General features: G+C 44.9%; 1 protein-coding gene across 2 annotated transcripts in view; it reads right to left on the bottom strand.

Moving 5' to 3' along the window:
- The window catches only part of zfhx4 (zinc finger homeobox 4), a 79,677-nt gene that overhangs the window by 11,115 nt on the left and 45,736 nt on the right, over positions 1 to 22,826 (bottom strand). For both annotated transcript variants that reach the window (XM_040166738.2, XM_040166736.2), the window contains exons 7-8: positions 7,381 to 7,479; positions 1,105 to 1,238 (exon numbers count right to left, since the gene is read on the bottom strand). In XM_040166738.2, coding sequence (XP_040022672.2) covers positions 1,105 to 1,238; positions 7,381 to 7,479 — 233 coding nt within the window. The remainder of the gene's footprint in view (positions 1 to 1,104; positions 1,239 to 7,380; positions 7,480 to 22,826) is intronic.

Genomic DNA, 22,826 nt, shown 5'->3' with positions numbered 1-22,826 from the left:
GAAAGCAAAATGGCATAATAAGTAACTGATTGGACCTGGAGAAAATAAACTTTCTAAACAATGTGAAACACATCTGAAGAAATTACTTTTTGGACGAGATGTACTTCTTACTTGGTAACATTTTTTCCTACACAACAAAGTCATTACCATAGCTGGCTTTTCATTGTGTGCCTCACGAAAGACATCAGGCATCGCTTTTTCAAAACAAACAAGGACCGAGAAACAGAAGATACATGTTTGCTGCACTGTTTAATTATTACGGGTCTTTTCCGTTCTTCACTGCCCATTAGCTTCACCCCAACACACCTCTTCCAACCAACCCTCATGCCCACCACGAAAGACAAATTGTAGATCAACCATGTTGAATTTAATTCACTTACGTTTCTCAACTCAGGCAATTTTATTAGCCCAAACCAAGATTGGCCAGAATTTCTAATCAGTATTACAGACGACAAAGGTGTGTACCCTCCCAAGCTGCGCCGTGGCCTCATTACAGGGAGTACTCTGAACATAGCAGCCTCCCCACCACCTGTCTTAATAGAATCCATTTCTGAAATGACTAAGTCCTCCCTTCTAGCAGGGCCCAGAAGCAGACAAGCTAATACTTCATAATCTAATTTAAAAACACATATAATTTAAAGAGATGCAAAAAGGTGGGGTGGGGTGGGGGTGGTGCAGGTAGTCCACTTAAGAACACAAAGACTTGCCTACTGCATAGGGAGGGAATGTTGGGCTGCGTTTGACCCTTTGATAGAAAGCTGGCGCCAACAACTGCTAAATGCTTAGCTTAGCATCTTAGCATTTCTGCTTCTTACAGTTCTCAAGCATCCTCCCATTAGCTCACCACCCGTTGACAGCAAAGGTTAGATTTCACTCGTGCTTGTGAAGAGAAACAGCCTCTTCCACAATTACCTGTCTGTATCTCAAATGTAAGAATTTATTTGGAAAATGAATTGCTAGATATGCAAATTAAATGCACACTAAGCTCAATAACTTTCAAATGCATTTTCTTTTAAGGTCCATTGTCAAATATACCAGTAGTATTTTTAAGAGGTTAGCTATTCTAGTACTCAAGTTTCCCTTTTATATTCTGCAAACCTTTACCTGCTCACTGGCAGAGGTCTTCCCCTCAGCAGACTTTGGCCTTTTGGGCGGACTTTCGATTTGTCGATCCGGCAGGAGGGAATGTTTAACCATAGAATTTGTTCCGGTAGCCTCTTTGGATGCGGAATTCACACCTGGCACATGGTGGAGGGAACAGAGAGCGAGAAACAGTCAGAATATAATGTACTAAAAATAACAATTTTAATCTTAAAAATACAACTAAGGAGTAAAATGATAGAATGATTGTTAGCTTAACAGCACATTCATTTTTTTAAATGATGAAAAAATAGCTTATGGAGAAGAATGACATTCCTGTCTTATTTATGGATAGTGTCCCGTAGATCAAACATACATATTGTATGAGAGATGTGATTATTAATTTCCAACATTTACAAGTAATATACTATAAGATTCAATTGAAATGACAGCGATTTTGTGGCTGGGTAAGAACTCAAAGTGGTCAAATGATTATTAATGAACATAATGTTCAATAAGATAAACACATATACCAAATTAATATGTATTACATATATTACATTACATGGGTGATGATTTAGAAATAATAACATTCGACACCAAGACAACACAAGCATGGATACAATCACGGACTGTATTATTCACATTCATATTCACTGATGTGTTTCTGCCCTGAGGACACGTGAAATGGAGGGAAATCGGCAGGCTCATTATCACAGCACGCCATACATCAAATGTTATGGTAATATTATACACTTCATTAGTTCATATACATTTCCCCAACAACTTCTGTCCGTACAAGAGGCTACATGTTTGGGGCTTGGTCACGGCTGGTGGTACAGTAGCGGCGCTGCTTTGTGTGCGCGTCTATGTGTGCGTGCGCGAGTAAGCGTGTGTGACGTTAACAGCGGGGCTCGATGTGCAGAGATCAGCCCCTGGTTGTATTTAGTAAATGCTGCGGCCACTGATAAATCTTTCATTAGCCTCATCCTGAGCTACAAGCCATGAGGGCCGTGCTATACACTGCCAGTGCAATTTACCCACTCGGCACAACACAAAGACACAGCATCACCCCCCCCTCCTCCCCCTCCTCCGCTGCTCTCTTCCACTCCCCCCCTCCCTCGCTAAGCCATCATCCCCCCCACCCACCTCCCTCCCTCGTCTGGTCACTCAAGGCAATATGTGAGCCTCACTCTTGCGAATCAACGCTTCACGCTAGATGCACAAATGGAAAAAAAAGGAAATCAAAGCACTGATACATAGAGAGGGGGTGGAAAAAAAAACATTTTGTATTTCATATTATTCCGTGGCTGGTGTGTTTGTATTGGGCGCATATCAATTCCTCCGGTCCGTTCATGCATTTTAATTCTGTTGCATTAAGTAGGCGTTCCACTTATTTTATTTGTAATCCCCTATATCTGAAGCCTGAAATATTGGCCTGTCAAGGAAACTGACAAGAGAGGGAGGGAGGAAGAAAGGGCGAACGAGAGAGAGCGAGAGAGAGAGAGGGGAGAAAGAAAACACAAGGGCACAATGTAAATTTCCAAGAACATCCGAGAATTGCTCTGCAGCTCTGGATTGCGAGGTAATCTTGTCTTCCACTGCTTGTGATGGTCCCTGCAGGTCTTGTGTTCGTTCCTACGTGCATGCATGTGTGTGTATTATCCGCTCCATGACAGGCCTCTGACACGTGATTGGTCAGATTGGTCCATTCTGGAAGCACCCGTCATTTCATCTGACCGTTCCGAAGCTTCCGCCCCAACCGGCCCTATTTATTACGACCATTTCTAATTTCAACTTTCAATTTTGGCCTCTTTCTTCCAGTCAATTGGACTAAATTACAAACTAAATTACATCCCCGCAAAAGGAGATGAGGCGATTGTCAGACAAGGAGCTGCAAACACATCTACAAAACGACGGGGGAGAGAGCCTACACATCACCATCGATTACTGTCATATCGAATGTAAATGTATGTTTGTGTAGAGAGTGTGTGTGTCCGTGTGTGTGTGTGAAGGTGCACGTGCATTTGCAACATGAACATCTGTCCTTCTAGTTTAGATTTGTCTTCGACCTTGTGCTTTCATCAACACTTGTGACACTCACATAGAGAAAATCAGTTGGTTAACCTTGAATGTTGAGAGCTGTTCTCTCTGTGGCCACTTAGGAGCTGCAAATTGCAAGCCCTGCTAATGTGAATAATAAAGTTTTTTCAAATGTCCTCCAAGGATATAATTACCTGTACACAAATAATGACAGACCAAATAAACAGCCAGCCCAATGCAAACACTATCTATAAATTGATGACATAAGGAAAATATCCCTCCGCCTAAAGATTTTGCAGCTTCATATTTTTGCCCTCAGTGCTGCTAAAACATTTACAGAGTAATAATGGGAGGGAGGAGGATTGAGTACAAGACAGGAACGGGAGACTCTCCTCTCATTTTCCTTTGTCTCTGAGTCTGCACCCCACACTTAATGACTGTGCCCCCCCCCCCCCCCCCCCCCCATCCCTTCCCACTTTCCCTTCATCTTTAGGTGGGCTCCAACTGCTGCAGCCCAGTGAAGCGGAGGGGCAGAATAAACCTGACATCCTTTCCACCTCCACCAATGACAAATGTCTGCATGCAGCAGGATCTTGCTTGATTAGATAAATCAAAAGGTGATTCATGACACTCAACCCCTTTTGCATTGCAGGAGGAGAGAGCGGCACACTCACCACCCATCTTTATTTGCAACTGTCAACGGTGTTTAGGGAGCCGCGTATACATGCGCTCGTATACGCGCAAGTGTTTCGCCGAGATGGAGAGAGGTACAGAGCCAGGGAGGGAGAGCCAGATAGATGTGGAGGAAAAAGAAGGAAAGAACAAGAAAAATGAAGCTGAGCCCAGAGCTGTAAATACCCCAGGATATTTCTATCCCAAATTATTCCTCAAAAGGCAATACCATCCTGGCGAATGCTTTTCACATGGACCTATTTTAGAGTCTCCCCTTTTGTGTCGGAAGGGGTGAGACATTCTGTGCAAACTGAACCAAGCAAATGAGATTTTCACACAAACAAGTGTAGCACAGAATCATTTTATCTCTCCCGCTAGGACTTTATGTGAGATAAACTACATTTTGGAGCGTGCTTCCAAAACAATCTAACCTTACCAATTGCTGGGTTTTTTAATCTGTTTTCTTTCTTTTACAAGCTGCAAAACAATTAGATTCCACTCCTGACATTTCGTTTCAAGAAAATAAAAAAGGCCCACAAACAGCACAGAGATGAGGGGGGGGTGGGGGGGGGGGAGGCTGTCAATTAAGAAGCAGCAGGCTGGGTGGCGGCAGCTTGAATTTAGTATTCAATTTAGCTGTCCTGAGCCTTGGCAGACTGGCTAAGGTTACGGAGTAGTAAATCTGGGAGGGAGAGTTGGCCAAAACAGGCCGGGGAGGGACGGCCAGCATGATTTACTGGCCTACTGCTCTGAGGTTACGCATTAGGCTGACCCCCGGTCACCTGATAACATTACAGCAACACACTCTGAACCCCAGACTCCCACTGAAGCACTCAGCAGGCTCAGATCCAGCCGGAGGGAGGTCGAGAGAGAGAGAGAGAGAGAGATGTAGGGATGGAGAGACATAGTCAGATAGAGGATGAGAGAGAGAGAGAGAGAGAGAGGGAGACAAAGACTGTTAAACAGCAGCTGTCTTGTAGTTTGGTATTTTTATAAATGACTAACCCTTCTTCCGTCTCCAGCTTGCGTTCTATATGACAGATAAATGTGAGCGTTGCCTCGTCACATTTGACAAATCTCCCGAGACATTCAACAAGCTGTCATTACACAGAAAACACACAAACCGTACATGCACAAAAGAAATGCTGCAGGCTTGTAATTAAACATGCTAATATCTTTCATATATTTTAATCTCATTTTAGAGGGACAGGAAACCAGCACAGCTCCCGTCTCAAGTTGGGCAAATTTGCAAGATGCATGCAAATCAGAAAAAAAAGACGGGAAATATTCTGAATTTGAAGAAGCTGATATTGGAATATTTTACTTCTAATCTTGTTTGCATGAGATTCCATTTCGTCTCACCACTTATCTGCCCAATTCCAAATTGTACACGAAATGAATACATAACATTTGACTGTAGGAACAATGGGTAATTTCTTTGCTAATTTGAGGCAGGTAGAGATCTGTAATTTCCTTAGGCTGCCTGACAGGCTCATTTCCATGCCGGGGCCTTTGTTTAGTTGGTTATTTATAAGAAGAGGGCCCCTGAGCCATGGTGGCGACATGCACAATCTACACGTACAGCACAAAGCTATCTGGAAGTAATCCACATCGGGGCATTTGCATGGAAAATGTACCACGGATTACAATTAATCTAAAGTGACATGGGATTATAAAATACAATGTAAATGAAGCAAGAGGGAAAAAGCACTTTCTGTCTTTCCTTTCCCCTCCCCCCTTTATCTGTGTCCTCGCTGTATCTGCCCCTCTTTGTTTAAAGGATCTTGGTCTTGGAGATGAAGTGCGCAAACACACTGCTCACTTGGTCACACTGTAATCCCTTCCCTGGAGATCTCCATACGGACACACACACACACACACACACGTGCACTGATCTGAACGTTTCAAGCTCGCCAGAGATTTGGGGCTGAGGATGGAGATGCTAAATCTTACTACTTTAAGCTGGAAAGAGAGAAAAAACAAGGCCCGGTCTCTGATAATCACCCCAGCATAACAACACGCTCATTTTCTGACATTTTACTTTGTTAAACCTCCTTTAATCCAAATGCAAAATGAAACACCCCAAACCCCACGAGCAATATTACATCTGGCCTTCTACCCAAACTTGCAGCCGACCCCACGGCAATTCCTAGAACAAAACCCCCCCCCACCCCTCTCCCAAAGAAAAGGACATACAGTTCTGTTTTATTAAACAGATTCCTGACATCTAATAAACCACACTTGGGGACCCACACATACGTACGCACGCATTAAAGGAGGAGGGGCCTGGACCCTTTTTTGCATGTGTGCTGGTGGTGTTAAATGACGCTGGCGGTAATATGCGGCGGTAAATGCATGGATGGTGGTTCCCCGCCAGTCCGTCAGACAGGCCTGTCAGAGAGATGGAGCTGAAAGATAGATGACTAGCTAAACTAATAGGCCCCAGCCTCACTCAGCTCTCCTTCTGCCTCATTGAGCCTCACATTACGGAGCTAGGTACGGCCTGCTAGGAAGGAAGGGGTGGGGAGTTGGTGAGACGGATAGAGGGCGGAAGTTGGAAGGTGTGTGCGTCTGAGTGGGGGAGGAGGAGAGGGGCGAGTGGGACAGGAGAGAGGGAGAAAGAATGAGAAGGAGAGAACCCCCGTGCAATGACAGGGGAAAGAAGAGTGGGACCCCATGCAATATTCATCCTCAGCCAAGGATTTCCATCTCATACATAAAAAGACCATATGAATTCTTATTTGGGTAAATCAAATCTAACAAAGCCGGGACTATCCCGAAAACCACAGCCTCGCAGCGGAGGCATTATGTGCTCCCTACCTCGCCCCGAAATAACAAAAACACCAAGCCGTCTTGTACAGATTGTTGCCCCTCCCTGCTTACAACATTTGCTATTCTCACAAACGGATGAGCGAGTGCTCTTTTTCCAGCGTAGGTAAGGCCTGGTGATCGCAGGGTCACAGATTGGGCAACAATTAAGGGACGGATTGAGACAGGGAAAAATAGGGGAGAAAGAAAAATGAAGGGTGGGTGCAGGAAAAAACTAATTTATGGGTTGCAAGGATGCGGTGCAATATTAGAAAAACATATACACAGACCCCCACCCCCTCCCGTCTAATCCTGCGCTTATGAAAAATTAATATGTCATCTGAGAGGGCACAAGAACGAAAAAAGATTAATGCAAGGCGCTTATAAATTACAAGCACGCAAACTGATTTGATTAAAAAATAATCTGGGGCCTGGACATTGCCTTGTAATATCCCCAACACTCAACTTATCCCGCTCTCTTTTTCTCTTTCCTTCTTTCCCACTCTCTCTCTCTCTCTCTCTCTCGCTGTCTTACTCTTTCTCTTTTTCTCTTTTTGTCAGATGGAAACGATTAAAGCAGGTCACATGGAGGCTAGTCAGCCGCATTCACATGGCACACACACGCACACACGCACACACACACGTTAGAACCTTATCTGAAGGCCAGAGATGAATGACAACTTATAAAAGAAGGGAAGCATACGGTTCATGTGTGTTTTTTACAAGTGTCCGTGTGTGTGTGTGTGTGTGTGTGTGTGTGTGTGTAAGTAGACTTACGGTCAGTTCTCCTGCTGTCCGTCAAGTCTCGGTCAGTGAGGTTGGGTCCAGGCCTGGAGGAAGAGCGAGGAGGTCTCTCACCGTCCTCAGCATTCTCCTCTGAAAATGCACAGAGAAAACCACTACATTACCCATGATGGTCTGCAACACCGAGACATCAGATATTACCACATCATGTAAGAATCGAAGAACATTGTTGAACATGTTCCCAGGTTCAGATAATCCTCACAACCTGCTCTTTTTCTAAACAGGGGTCGGTTTTATAAATCCACCAGCAAGGAATACGTCTGTTGAAAATAGCCCAGTGACGCCACTTTTTGTGGGTGAAACATAATACACCTAAGCAGGGAAGTTGCGTGACAACATTATATCTCTGAACAGTTTCAGTCATTTTGGTACATTAAAATACCATTATATATTCTTTAGAAAGAATATATAATGGTATTTTAATGTATTTTAAGACTTCAACACACATCGTTTAATTGTAGATCTTTTTAAGTCTTTTTAAATGAATGTGAAATATTTTTGCTGTTTCTGATTTTAAAATTAATTGTAAAAGAAATTTCATTTCATTAGAAAAGTGTTTATATTATTTTACAACAAAGAAAAAAAAGAGGAAAGGTTACTGATTTAATGTAAAACCTGCAATGGAAGCTATATTTTCTACTTTCTCAAAGACGTGAAAAAGAATAGTGATATGAATATCGCCCACACTATTCCATGAAGTGATTGTGTAGATTCACTTCTGTGCCGTGAGAAGATATTGTGTCAATGTATTTCTGTTACCTCTGTAAATATTTGTGCATGCATACACGCACAGACCCACAAACCCACACGCACTCGTGCAGCTCTGTACTATTAGCAGATTAGCCTGCCCATCTCCGAGAGTTCAGCCCCTTGTTTGATAATTCTGTATATCTGCAGTGTTCTGCCAGTGGATTAAAGTGTGTGTGTGTCTGTGTGTGTGTGTGCGTGTGTGTGCGTGCGTGTGCATGCATGTGCGCCTTGTGTGTATGGGTGTATATGTGTCGCCAGCGCAAGCTAACACTAATCCTAGCCGAGCCCCAGCGCTCCCTTTCATCCAGCCATCATTTGTCTCCGGCTGGGCTGATGTCACTTTGTAATGAATTTTGAGCAGTCTGAGAGAGGCCAGATAACCAGGCATGCGCACATTCAGCACACACACACACACACACACACACACACACACACACACACACACAGAACCCTCCTCTCAGGGCAGCACACCCAAATGCAAAATCAAACAGAAACACTTGCACACAGGCGTCAAATCATACACACGCGGTATCATATTCTCACTCACACACACACACAGACACACACACCGAGCAAACCGTTAAAAATTTCAAGTCTTCTAAGCGGGGGAAGGGAGGAGGGGGGTCTATTTCACCACAAACCCCTCACTCTGCCAGAGAATGAAACGGGTGTCTGCGAGAGTGTGTGTTTGTGGGAGAGTGTGTAGAAGAGCTGGACTCATCAATCCTGCACTGCCTTAATAAGTACACACACACACACACACACACACACACACACACACACACACACACACACACACACACACTCACACGCACCTTGCATGGAGTCATTTTCATAGAAATCAGGCAAAGGGTGCATTGGGGTCAGCTTGCATTTGCATACAATCACTTTGGGCATTGTATGACGAGCACGAGGGCTCTGCGAAACCCCCCCTCGGAAACATGATATGATTAACCCTTTCTCCAACAGCGCACGCACACATTGACAGCAAAAGACACACACACACACACACACACACACGGACGGACACATAGACTAAGGCCTGGCGCCGCTGCTTTAAGCGCCAACACATTAAGTGGACATTATATACAGCATGAAATGTTCATGGCAGATGCTGGCATGTGATTGAAGGGGAGGACTGCGGTTGTGTGTGTGTGTGTGTTTGTGTTCATATACATGAACGCTGCTGTATTTTTGCATTCGCACATGTCTGTGAGTGGTGTGCACATTTTGCATGCGTACACAGGGTCTATCTCAAGGTGCATGTGTGTGTGTGTGTGTGTGTGTGTGCGTGCGTGTGTGAGGGACTGGGACTGCACTCTGCTCCTGATGTTTTATTAATACGTTGGTGACAACGGGGATGAAATATCTCCTGTCAGCCAGGAGAGCCCCGGCTGCAGAAATTGCAATTTTCACTGCCGGTGCAGCGGCGTCCATCTTTGTATTTTAATTCACCCCACCTTCATATAGAGGAAAAGAGGAAGCATGAGAGTGTGCGTGTGTATGGGTGTGTGTGTGTGTGTGTGTGTGTGTGTGTGTGTGTGTGTGTGTAAATATTGCTGTGTGTAGTGCTTTTGAAAGCCTTTCATCATTGGTTTATCTTTTCTCTGTACTTGACTTTTGTTCAATGCCAGAGAAAAGCAAATGGCCCAAATCAAACAGCGTGTTTCACAGAGCGAAAGAGAAAGAAAAGAAGGGGAGGGCAAAGGGTCAAAACAAAACAAAAAAAAGCTCTTGAAGATCCCACATACTGCAACGTCACGACAATGTCTCAAATGAGAAATATTCTTTTGTCATTGTCTGCTTTCAGTCCTTCACTGCACCAAATGTTTGTAAAAGTAGAAATATAATTGCTTGGATCTGAACCAACCTGCTTTTTTTTAAACAGGTTTATTGTACACATGTATAATTGAGTGATACTGATTGATGTTTGGAAGCTATGGCGCATTACATGTCGGCAATATCACAGACGAAGCCAGTCCTCGATCATGAGGTAACTAAACCTGTGTCTTTCCTAACCTCTAGGGGGCAGTCTACCTGTAGCTAGATAGGAGACCAGAGGAAAAAGAGACAATGAACAGAGACGAAGAGAGGGAGGAATGAGGGGGTAAGGGGTGGGTAAAGAAAGAGAAAAAGAAAGAGGAAAGGAGGGGTGATCATCTGGGCCTCATCAGTGTTTTTTTTTCTCACTCCTTTCCCCTTCTTGCCGGTTAGATCTGTGGTGAGCGAGTGTGTGTGTGTGTGTGTGAGTGTGTGCGTGCATACGGGGAATGTGTTTCCACACTGAGGACATTCCCAGACGAGCTTTCTCAATACATCAGCACAGCGTCTGCCCTCTGACTGACCCTGACAGTTACACACCAGCCCAATGTGTACGTTGGTGCGCGTGTGTGCGCGCGCGGGTTTGAGTGTGTCTGTGTGTGGATGTGTGCCATTGATCAAGCGAGTGAGACAGCAACTGCATGTGTTTGCATGTGAGTTGTCATGTGCCAGCGTGTGTGTGTGTGTGTGTGTGAGGGAGCTTAGGAGAGGGTTCTGCAGCATGGACTCTTAACCATCAACTTAATTGTTACCAGAGGACGCACGGAGCAAAAACTTTCGCAGTCACCTTCCACTGCCTTGTGTGCGCGCACACACATACACACACACACTGGGATTTGGTCAGGCTGTGTAGGGTGTGTGATTTTGGCAGCCTGGTGGGACTCCCTTTGATGTGGGTCGGTCGGAACATTAAAGCCGGCCGGTGAGCTCGAGTTAACCACAGACCCTGGGTCCGATTACCCTGCAACCAACAGCCTATATTTAACCGTTAGAGAGGAAGAATAATTAAGTGAGTCTTGATCAAGGATACAGCCCCACTATGCTTTTTGGGTTTAGATTGGCCCATTAATTGCAAGCCAAATGCCAAAGATCCCCAAACACAACATATTTTGTTCACACGACGTCTGAGCAAATTGTGTTCCAAATTATTTCTTAAAAAAAAAAACCTCACATTGACTACAAAAATCACAGTCGAAAATAAAATAGCAAAACAAGTTTTGACAGACAGGCACAGGAGGATGTGAAGACAGATTTATAGAAAGAGATGTTTGGAAGGAAAGAATGGAAGAGTAGACATATGGGAGATGGAGGCAATGGAGGATGTATTGAAAGTGTGTGTGTGTGTGTGTGCCCTCTAGCTGTATAATGACCTGCTCTGAGACCACTCGCTCCCTTTCCCATCTCCCCCTAAGGGCCCATAACCGCCATGCCGGGTCATTATGTGCCCGGTGGAGGACTCAGCCGTACGGCACACGAGCGCAGAGCGATGCCACACGGAGGAACCGGACACGGAGGCACCAAGATGGCTGAATTCATTAGCTGGGCCGGGCCGCCTCTAATTTGCCTCCTCAGGCCTTGGATAGTGCTCATTAAAGGGGTAAAAGAGTATTAAAAATACTATATATATATATATTCTTTTTTTTTTACATTATTGTTGATCTTAAATCCCGGACGCTATGAAGCAGAGCATCAAGTCAAAAGGTAATTGTTGCCAAAGAAAATATTATGAGAAATGAAATGAAATGCTTTACCTACTAGACTGAGAAGCCATTACTGTGCAGCTGTTAAGACTCTCAGTGCTACAATGGTATGTGTTCTGTTGTCTAAAAATACTTATAAAGGCCTGATAGAGGTATATGTCAGATGTATCAGTGGTGGTAGTGCAGTATTAATGTTTTGCGTAACACCCATGACTGCCATGTCTCCCCCACTTAGCCACGATGTTGATGCTGATTTCTTCTTACAACTCTGGTCGTGTCCCCTGTGAGACCACGAGACCACGTGTGTGTGTGTGTGTGTGTGCGTGCGTGCGTGTCTTTACACAAGGAATAGGGGCCCTGTGATGTCACATTCCTGCGCTGCGCGTGGCTCTAGTTTAGCTTCTAGGTTTTAAAAGGGGAAAGCTTTGAAACATTACACCCTCCCACACAGCCATGCACACGCACACGCACACACACACACACACACACACACACACACACGCACGCAGTCAAGGGCCAGTGGTAATACTGCTAGGGTAATAACCTTACAGACTTACAGATCTCCCTCCCTCCCGTCCTCTCACCCTCAAATCTTTATTTACCCTACTCTCCCTCTCTCTCTCCCTCCCTCTCTCTCTCTCTCCCCTCGTTCTCCCTGTACTTTCCCCCCACAAATTTAAGCGCGTTTAACAAGCATTTAGATCTTAACCAGATGTTGTTAATGTAGCATGTCTAAAATACTAAACATCAACCCAGCGGAGAGGGGCTACAGCTCCTGCACAGGGCCTGGGAGTAACTGACACGAGCGCACACACACACACACACACCTGCACTCGCTCACACACACCTACACACGAATCCCTCAGCACATAACACACATTAACTCCCACATGTATTTCATGCACAGAGGCCCACAGCCCACATGCTAACATGTAAACACACCGACACACCGACACACACACCAGGACAAGCAAACACACGTGTTTCCATGCACACGCTCCAATCCGCCCACACCCACCCTCGTATTGCTTAAAACACACGAGAACTTATTACAACGGCAAAAAAAAAAAAAAAACAGATCTATTGTCGCGGGTCGACTGAAAGGCAGACAATAGGATTGTCACATTTAACACGCTCCTGGTGTGAATGTCAATAAGTTGAACTGACGGAATAAGCTGAAAAAATGACTTTGGTGTGAAATAAATGCTGGTATCAGCACTTTACCAAATTTGCTTTGTTGTTGTCAATTACGACTTCCCCGCAGACACTTTGTTGAATTTTCTTTTGCTCAAATTGCCCGCACCGCTGTCTGGCAGGCGACTTACTTACAACACCTATTACTCAAAGAAAAAATCATATGAATAAACATTGCCAAGATTAAAAGCTTGCTGTGCCTCGCTTGCTGCGCAGACAAAAAAAACGTTGTTTCATGTTGAGAAGGGTTCCGTTTCCAGCGCTGTGAGCACCGGGTGGCGGAGGGGGATATGATATTAATGATTCTTTAATTGCAAATACAAAAGGTTTTCACAGGACCAAAATATTTCTTCAAAAGGTTCAGTGGTGCAAAAAAAAGAATTGCCGCAACACCTGGACTTATACAATGGGCTAGCACACCTACTGTACACCTCCACACGTGTACACACACACACACACACACACCTGCATCTTACACAACAGCCATATTGCATTTCGGCTGTTTGAATCACCTTAGGCTGAGGAGGTGAATTGAAGAGGCGGCACGCAAGCTTACCGAGGGATTTAGGAATAATTTGAAAAGAAGATTCCTCTCCTCTGTTTCATCTCCCCCTTGTCCCTTTCTCTATTTTCTGGTCTTTTATGATTCCTTGGCCCAATATTTATCTAGCCCTGATTATAAACATCTGGCCGACGGGGCAGACAGCACAGCGGCAGCCGAAAAGCGCACACACACACACACACACACACACTCTCTATCGTAGAGTCACACACATAGTGGAAATATCACACACGCACACCAACGTGACCCTGCCAGGTTCAGGCCGGAGGACGGAAGCGAGAGAGAAACAGAATGACGGCGAGAGAAAGAGAAAGTCGGGCCAGACAGAGACAGAAAGACAGAACTGGAAGCCGAGGGTTAATGGCCTTCCCATCTCTGTGATAAGAATTCATTCTGTTCTATTACCAGCACTTATCTACAGAGGCTGCTGTCTTTCCCCGCTCTCTCCCTTAAAACACACACACACACACACACACGCATGCACAGCGAGGGGCCGAGATCGATAGATGGACCTAATGAAGAAAGCAGCTGTTTCTCGGCATACCTTCTCAACTCTATCAGCCCAACAAGATCTCCCTGCCGTATTCATCCGTCTCTCCATCCATCCATTTATCTATCCAGCGATCTATCCATCTGCCCATCTATTTTTATACGTTCTCACACAGCTATCCATCCATATACCTATCCTATTTGTTCCTCGGTGCCTCCAACGATCTATCCATCCATCACAACGCTTGTAAACAAAGATACCAGCGGGATAGATATGGTTTCCAATTGACCGGACTGGTCCATGTCATGTATTCAAGCTTTATTTATTTTCCGAGAACTAATACGAGGCAGAGAATTGGGGAATCTAATAAAATGGCTGCCGTGGTTTCAGAGAATGGCAGTGTGTGTTTTTGTGTCTATGCTTAAAATAGACAAATGGCCAAATGGATAATGCTTAAAACAGATCTTTATCCTATTGGGCTTGTGTCCCGCTTTTAGCTGCATAAAAAAAACATCTGCTTTCAGAGTCACCAAAAGAGACTTTAAGCCTGATCGAAATCATTCAAAATATTTTAGATAGAAGGGACAGATAGAAATACAGTTAAAGGTTTGAGTGCATAACTTAAAAATTCAGCCAAACAAAGATGTGAATCCTCATTTTCATGAACTGTACATACATATTTTATAAAGGTGTTGTATCCATGTTGCTCCCAATGTATAATTATCAGCGTTAATATCAGAATGTTTGAAGTGCACGAAAATAAATATATAAATTACTTTTCTATAAACACGTTTCTAGAACCACATGCCTTATTGAAGGGGGGGGGTTCAGTTGAGTCGGAGCCACCACATAACTGCCATTAGCACATTCCAATATCATACACTGACAATAAGTCCAAGTGACACGTCTTTGAGTGGAAGAGTGTGCTTAACAAAAATGTGTGTGTCACCGGGGCCTTATTGTGAGTTGAAGTTGGGGAGCATGATAGGACTCTTCAACATGAGAAGAAGAAGAAAAAGAAAAATATCTTCAAGCCTAAATATTATATTATGATTAGGTCGCTCAGGATCATCCCCAACAGGACCACATGGGACCTGTAACACACGGGCACATAGGCTCGCATGCAGCACTCACACACACACAAAGAAATACACAGACCCGGGGCAACTGGCCCGGAGATGGTATTCGCAGACGGTTACGAATAAGGAGTGTTGGCTTTTCTTGACTTTCTCAAAAACATGCAAAAAATGTCCATTTCATTACTGGCTAAACAATGTCATATGGGCCCCCACTGGCCCTAATAGAAGCAGACAGAGACAGAGCAGCACACATATGCTTCGAATAAATCAGATTACTGCGGGAGAGTGGGGGGGGGGGGGGCGGGGGGGGAGAAAAGAGTGAGAGAAAGAGGGGAAGAAAGAGAGACACCGCCAGACACTTAGAGGATAGACAATATTCCCTTTTCTTGCTACCTCCACCCCTCCCTTTCTCCACCCACCCCCCCCCCCCCCCCCCCCCCTCCCCCCTCCCCCCTCCCCAAGCGGGATCTGTTTTAGATTTGAGCCAGTGGTGGAGCCATATCTCTTTCTTATCTCTGCAAGCCGTCAGAAAACAGAGCGCTCCATGTTTCCATGCATTAGACTCCCGGGCCCCTGACACGCCACTTGAAAATCTCACAGCCCCTCAAAATGGCTGAGCAGGAAAATAAAAAGCAAAGATATATTTTAATCAAATGAAATACAGGTTACTTGGCTTGCATGGATATCATTTTTTGAAGTGCGCTCTGATACAGTGTCATATCAAAGTAAATGTCAGCCGTGAAAATTATGGAAATGCATTTTGGCAATGTGACAACAAATGTCAACCATTATCCCCTAAAATGAGATCCCTCTTTGAGGACCACAAAGCGTCATTAACTGTACTTGAAGCATCAGAATTTGAGGGGCTGTGACATTTTGTACCCGCTGACCACCTCTGGGTATCAAACCCCATGAAGATATCCCGTTGTGTTTTTGGCTCCAATTATGGAGCAAGCCTTTGACAACTGTAAAGAAAAGTATTGATTAAAGTCGGGCCAAAAAAAAAAAAAAAAAAAAAGCTTCGACAGGGTGAAGAATATGTTAACAATTTGTAGAGAAAGGAAAAATCAATATTCAAATAACTTCTCGTATTGATTTATAATTAGGTCTTAATTGTGGCGAAGGCTTGGACTTTCAAAATGCCGGGTGACGTTTGCCGGGAAAGAAGATAGGGAAACATTATTGATACACTTTAACATTGGTGGTCGCCCAGACATTGATTCAGCCGTTCTGCAGTGCCTTTGGCATGCTCCGAGGATCTAAATGCTTGTACATTTCAGGAAGCACCTACACACACACACATACACACACACGCTGGGGAAAGATGCACGCACACTTGCATGCACAAACAAATACACACATCTAAATGAAAGAACACAGCATTATTTAACTTAATCTGGGAAAAGTTAGGGCTGCCTTATGTGCAAAATTGACGGTGCATGTGTGTGTGTGTTTGCTTGTGTGTACATGTTGTAGTTACAGCATTAGGTGTGGAGCTAATTGACTTCAGATGTGGTTGGTGCATGTATAATTCTGGAAAAATAGTGAGTGAACGGAATGCGTGCGAGTATGAAATGTATCGTACGTGCAGACCGCTACGTCCCACCGCATTCATTTGGGGTCGCAGTGTGCATAATTGTCCTGTTCCAAGAAATGTGGCAATGTGCGAGTGTGTGTTCATGTTCAAATGTGTGTGTGTGCATTTGTCCCCGCGGGCCTAATCAGGTATCAGATACCTTTTGTTTTGGGAGCTCATTGATGGATGAAATCTTTATCTGTGCTATTGATCAGGAGGGCGCGGGTCCTAAACTGTCTGTCTCGCTGGCTGCCTGCTCCAGCTCTAACAAGATTGCCAGGGCCGAGTATATCAGTTAACATTTAATCAATGGCAGCTTAAGACACTGGGGCTAAGGGAAAGAAGCCCACCGCTTCAGCCCCCTGCCCCAAACCATTACCCAGGATTGAATGGGAAATATGTGTGTGTGTGCGTGCAGGGCTCCAGATGATTACAAGGGATTGGTACTGGTTGATCACATGTCTTCAGGGGACAGGGGTGTGAGCGTGTGTGAGTCGGTACGTCAGTGTTTACAGGCGTGCAAGTGCCGGCTTGTCGATACATGTTAATACGCTAAAAACGCCAGAGGGGGCGGCGTGCGCTGCGCGCGGCCCGCGCTGCTCCCAACAAATTAGAAAAACTGAATGAAGTGACTGATGTGTTAGAAGGAAAAATCGCCATTCAAGTGAAGGCTTCAAGTTGTGCGCGCCTGTGATACAGCACATACACACTGCAGTGGAAAGATACGACACATCAGGCAACGCGGGATTATTTTTTTTTTGCATCGCTTGCGAAAAAACAAACCCTGATGGTGAAATGCAAAACAAGAGAGTCAGCAAAATGAAAAATGATCAGTGAGACTTTTTTTCTTGCCTTTTGATTTTACCATCAGCTCATCTCACTTTAAATAAATCCCCATCAAATCCAAGCGGTAGATCTTCCCCCCACGCCCCCCTCCCACCCCATCCATCCGTCTCCAATTCTTTCTTTAATCTTCACATTCATGCTATCACTGGATCCCATCGTCATCACATGTCATTTGGGGAGAACTTAAGATGTACTTCCAGTAGTTGCATGTGTGTACGGTTCCGAATGATAGTGTCCGTGTCCTTGTGTGTGTGTGTGTGTGTGTGTGTGTGTGTTCGTCAGGGGGTTGCTCTGACGGGGGAAGCCCCTCTCATGTCGCTGCCTTTCGACCAAAGCCTGGGAGATTCCCACCACCAAAAATCAATGTGTGTGTGAGAGGATAGAATGTGCGCCTGTCTGTGTGTGTGTGTGTGTGTGTGTGAGAGTGTGTGAAGGTTTTGTAAGACAAATCTTTCCACCGTGCGCCGCTTTAGTGCTATTGAACCGGGCTTCGATCACTCGGCCACTGTGAATAATGCAAGGGAGGCTACTGCTCACTTACAGCACAAGATGCTTGTGTGTGTGTGTGTGTGTGTGTGCGTGTGTGTGCGTGTGTGCAACAGCATGGTCCTCTTTTCCTTCTTGCAAATGCAACAGGGCAGTTCTTCGACGTTCCTCCACTTGCCCCTCTTAATCTCATGTCAGATACAGGAACTCCCACATTGATACTGTCTCTTTGAGTGCATGCGTGTGCACGTATGCGTGTGTGTGTGTGTGTGTGTGTGTGCGTGTGTGTGTGTGTGTGTGTGTGTACGCTGGAGGCTTCTACAATAGACAGAAAGAGCTTAACTCAAGCAGACAGCTCAGGCCTGCACTTTGACACACCCTGACTCATTACATACAGCCGGCACACGGAGGAATATTGTCATTAAAAAAGACAATTAGATATAAAGTCAAGGGAGCATCACTTACACACACATGGACACACACGCCTGCGAACACACAGCGCAGGAAAAATAGGTGAACTCGACGTTGTATCCCCAGGTATATGAAGCGGAGATATTAATAATCAGGATGTTACAGAGTAATTAAAATGATTCCAAATGATGGCTGTGTGTGTGTGTTTTGTATGTGTGCGTGTGTGTTTCTGTTAATTAAGCTGAAGGATTTGAAGTGACACAAACCGTAATGCTTTAATGGTGTCCTGGACTTGATGTGGCTGGAGGGGACCGACGGTTGATGGGGCAATGGGGAGAGACAGGGAGACACACACTCCCGCAAAAAAACAGCTGCTCATGGGCCGTGCCTGGGAGAAGGATCTCCTTTTTTTCGACATAATTATCTGTGTCATCACTTATGAGGCAATTAAACAAACATCACTTCCTATTTCCTCTCCCTCCGTCTCTCCCCCCCTTTCATTCTGCTTCCTTATCTCCTTCTCCCCTGCCATCTGTGCTCCCATTGACTCTCCTCTACTCGACTCGCTTTTTTTTATTATTTTTTATTATCTACTCCTGACTCCTCTCCTCTCCCTCTGCTCCTCTTCCTCCCCACCAGTGTGACTCCAGACAAGGTTTCAATTTCAGCATGCTGATTGTCTCATTGCCGACTCTATGCATGTCTAACACTTACTGGCACTCTGGGGACCGGCAATACACACCATAGAATGCCTATTACACTCCCACACGGTTCTGGTGAGTGTGTGTCCATGTTTGTGGTGTTGTGTGTGTGTGTGTGTGTGTGTGTGTGTGTGTGTGAGAGAGGTGATGAGGGTGTAAAATGCCTATTACGCTGAGAGTCTGGTCTCTCTTACATTGGAGAGAATTCTCTGGCGCCTAAAGAGCAGAAAATTGCAACGCTCCTCTTCCTCACTCCCCATTAACCTTCTTTTGAAACAAAAGCCTGACCAAGGTGTGTGTGTGTGAGTGTGTGTGTGTGTTTCGAAAGCTTGTGTGGTGTGTGTATAGCTTTTCTTATGTGCCATCATGGGTAAAGCACCTTGTGCGATACATTCTATTTTATTTAACCGCCCTCTAAAGACTTTTTTGCACCATGCAGTTTAACATGTACCCTGTTTTCGTCGCTCTATTCAGTCACAAATGTATATTTCTCATTTGTCCATATTTTCCTCCATCAACAATGTTGAGATGGCGTCTTATGAAGAGCCCAGAGATGACTAAAGAGGTGGGCATATTTGTCTAATTTGCACACAGACATCCACATCAAAGCACAAATCAAGACCAAGGCTCATTCAATGGATTTTTATCTTGTCTGCAGCATCCTTTTTCTCCACATTCCGTTTTCTCTCTTTATTGTCAGTGTTATTAGGACGGGATAAAAGCAAAAGAGATGTCATGACACGAGACCCCCTGTTAGCATTAGGAGGTTGGAGAAAAAAGAAAAAAAAAAACGAGAGAACGGTGGGGGGAAAAGGGGAGAGCAAAAGATGAAAGAGATTTGTCTGGAAATTATTGCTCACAAGGCATTGATTCTCTGCTTTAATCTCACACAGTGTGCTCAAATTTCCTATTAGGGAAATGAAGAAAGGGAGAGAGCGAGAGAGAGAGAGAGAGAGAGAGAGAGAGAGAGAGAGAGAGAGAGAGATGGCCCTTGTTCACATAGGTGGGGAGGTGAAACGTGGCATGTCTCTCAGCACTTCTTTGGGCAGACATAACATACCATTATTTCTCTCATTCTCCAAAGAGAAGCTGTGTCCATGATCAGTATTTACTCTGCATGCTTTAAGGCCTTCACTGTGCTGTAAGTAACCAATGGAGAAGAAAAGCTCTTGCTACTGAACAGCTGAAGGGTCATCTAGACGTGCAGACACACACACACACACACACACACACACACGACAAGCCAATGGCAGCTGCTATAGCTGCAAAGCTTCCTCCGGTTAGCAACGATTAGCCTTTGCTAAAGGTAATCAATAGCTGCTATCAATTCCATACCTCCCACTGATGGATGAGGTAAAAGAAAGAGAGAGTGAGAGCGAAAAGTGGATCGGTGGATGGAAATAATGTGTTGTTGCTGCTCCTGCGAAGAATGGCAGAAATTCTACCTGACAATAGTTCCTCAAAAGTGAAGTTCCTGCTCTCTGCTTTTGTGTACCCACAAAAGTGTGTGTGTGTGTGTGTGTGTGCATAAAGGCTGCCTTTAATGTCCATCTGTGAGTTGTATCATCGCGGTCTAGGATTAGCGGCTGCTTGGACCCAGCGAGTGTATTGCCTGGTTACCGCGGCTCCGGCTCCACACAGCCCTCCTTCCATCAGCGGATTGTTTGTCTTAATGCTGTGTGACACGGCCCATTGTTTTGTCCATCTGTGGTTAAGAGTCAATGGACAGCGGGTGTATGAAGGGGATCGGGGGAGAGAAAAGAATGGAGGAGAGGGAGACGAAAATCAGAAGAAGAACAGGGGTGAAAAAAGGGGGGGAGGGAGGGGAGGGGAGCGCTGAAGGCAGAAAAAAAAAGGAAAGACAAGACGGGGAAAAAAATATATACTACTAAGAGGCTGACGGAAAGGGGGGAAAACATGCGATAACCCTTTGCTTTCAGTACGGTGCTCAGACTCATTCACCACTTCCTCTTCCAGGACCTTCCAGAGGCTTACGGTCCCATATGGTGCGGGGGGGGGTGGGGGGGGGCCTTTAGGTCTTTGTGATATCACTGACGTGAAAGACGTCCTGGCCCTGCGACGCCAGTCCCCTCTTCAAAGGGTTAAGTCATATTTAGTATGCGTCCTCATAGCCCCACGGCTTTGTATTGTAAATACGACTAATGTGGCATTGGTCAGGTATGCTAATTCAGATAATCAGTGCAATTTCTGCAAATTATAACTGTCAGTGTGGTGGGCATACGGAACCTTGGCGGAAAACATGAGGGAACGATTTAACTTTGGGTAATACCCCTCCACCAAAGAGCTGCTCAACTCAAAGAAAAACAATCGGCCTGAGCCCATACCGCCCCGACACACCATTTCAAAAATAGTTTATGGTGAACGGGGCTCATTTTTTTTCTCAGACTCAAGTCAGCCTGCTGCCTTTTTTTGTTTTCCTATGTGCACACACAAACCGCAAAGTAATTATAATTTACTTGGATGGAATTATTCAAAAGATGACCACATCTTTTGCTCGCTCAGCCATAGAGAATATGGTTCGGGGAAATTTGGGGTAAATTGCTACTTGCCGAAAATATAATAATATACATATATGAATGTGTCTTATTTTGATTTGACAAATGATTTAAAAAGCAGCGTATTGTCTCCAGATAAATGTACAGCAATAAAAAAACGACATATTTCACAAAACTCTTCTTGGCTCAGATCACATCACTCGTCAGAATAGCTCTCCCCAGGACCTGCATTTTGCACATGTTGGGCACATAAAATAACATTCCAAGTTTTTATTACGCGAGAAATGGATCCAGCCCGACTGAAATCTGTGGACATTACCCTTTGTGTAAGTAACTTCCTGCGTCACAGTCAATGAGAAAGAAAAGGTCATGAATAATGTATCATCTGAAGGCAATCAGTAAGTAAATCAATATAAAACCATAATTGGCTGCCGTAACCTATTCAACTCCTAATCTAAACATAGATGTCTTTCGGTCAGCTGGTCTTACCTACTGCAGTTAAGACTTGAAAAAGAAAATGGCCACCCCTGCACTAACTCCAGCGGTTAGCTAGATCTGGGTTTGTGTGTGTGTGTGTGTGTGTGTGTGTGTGTGTGTGTGTGTGTGTGTGTGTGTGTGTGTGTGTGTGTGTGTGTGTGTGTGTGGCATCCTTTCTCTCACTCCTCCGGCCATCCGTGAATGTTTATGTAATGGCCACAAATTACTGAGACAAACCCTGGAAATAGACTTCTGTCTGAGGAGAGACCTTCTTAAAAAAAAGAGTGAAGACAACCGCTGGAATGGCAAAACCACCCCCACTGCCCAGAGGGGGGGGGGGGGGGGGGGGGAGTAGGGATGAAGAAGTGAAAGCGAGGGAGAAGGGAAAACCTGATACCTCAAAAAGATGCCTCGTGTCATCACATCAAAATGCTTTTTGGGGAAATAGTGAATCCCTTTCCCACATGGACAGAGAAGTTTGGGTTGGGTAAAATTGGGTAAAACAGGCGACGTCGGCGCACATGTCGACCTGCGAGAAAGCCACACTTGCTCTTGTATGCAAGTACATACGGGGGGACAATAAGTGTCCATTAGGCTCCGCTTTTAGCCTACAGCTGCTATCTAAATGGTTAGCACGGCTACACTAATTTGACTGGAAACAAAAATAACCGTGAGCCTTATCACTCAGGGAAAACACGAGGTTCTGGACACGCGCACACACACACACACACACACACACACACACAGACACACACACACACACACACACACATACAAACGAGCACACCAGTGATAGAAGTGTTGTCGGTC

This window comes from Gasterosteus aculeatus, chromosome 21, assembly GCF_964276395.1.
Source record: "Gasterosteus aculeatus chromosome 21, fGasAcu3.hap1.1, whole genome shotgun sequence".
In the NCBI taxonomy this organism is placed as follows: Eukaryota; Metazoa; Chordata; class Actinopteri; order Perciformes; family Gasterosteidae; genus Gasterosteus; species Gasterosteus aculeatus.
Note: the sequence above shows the minus strand (reverse complement) of the source record. Positions and strands in the feature narration are given on the sequence as shown.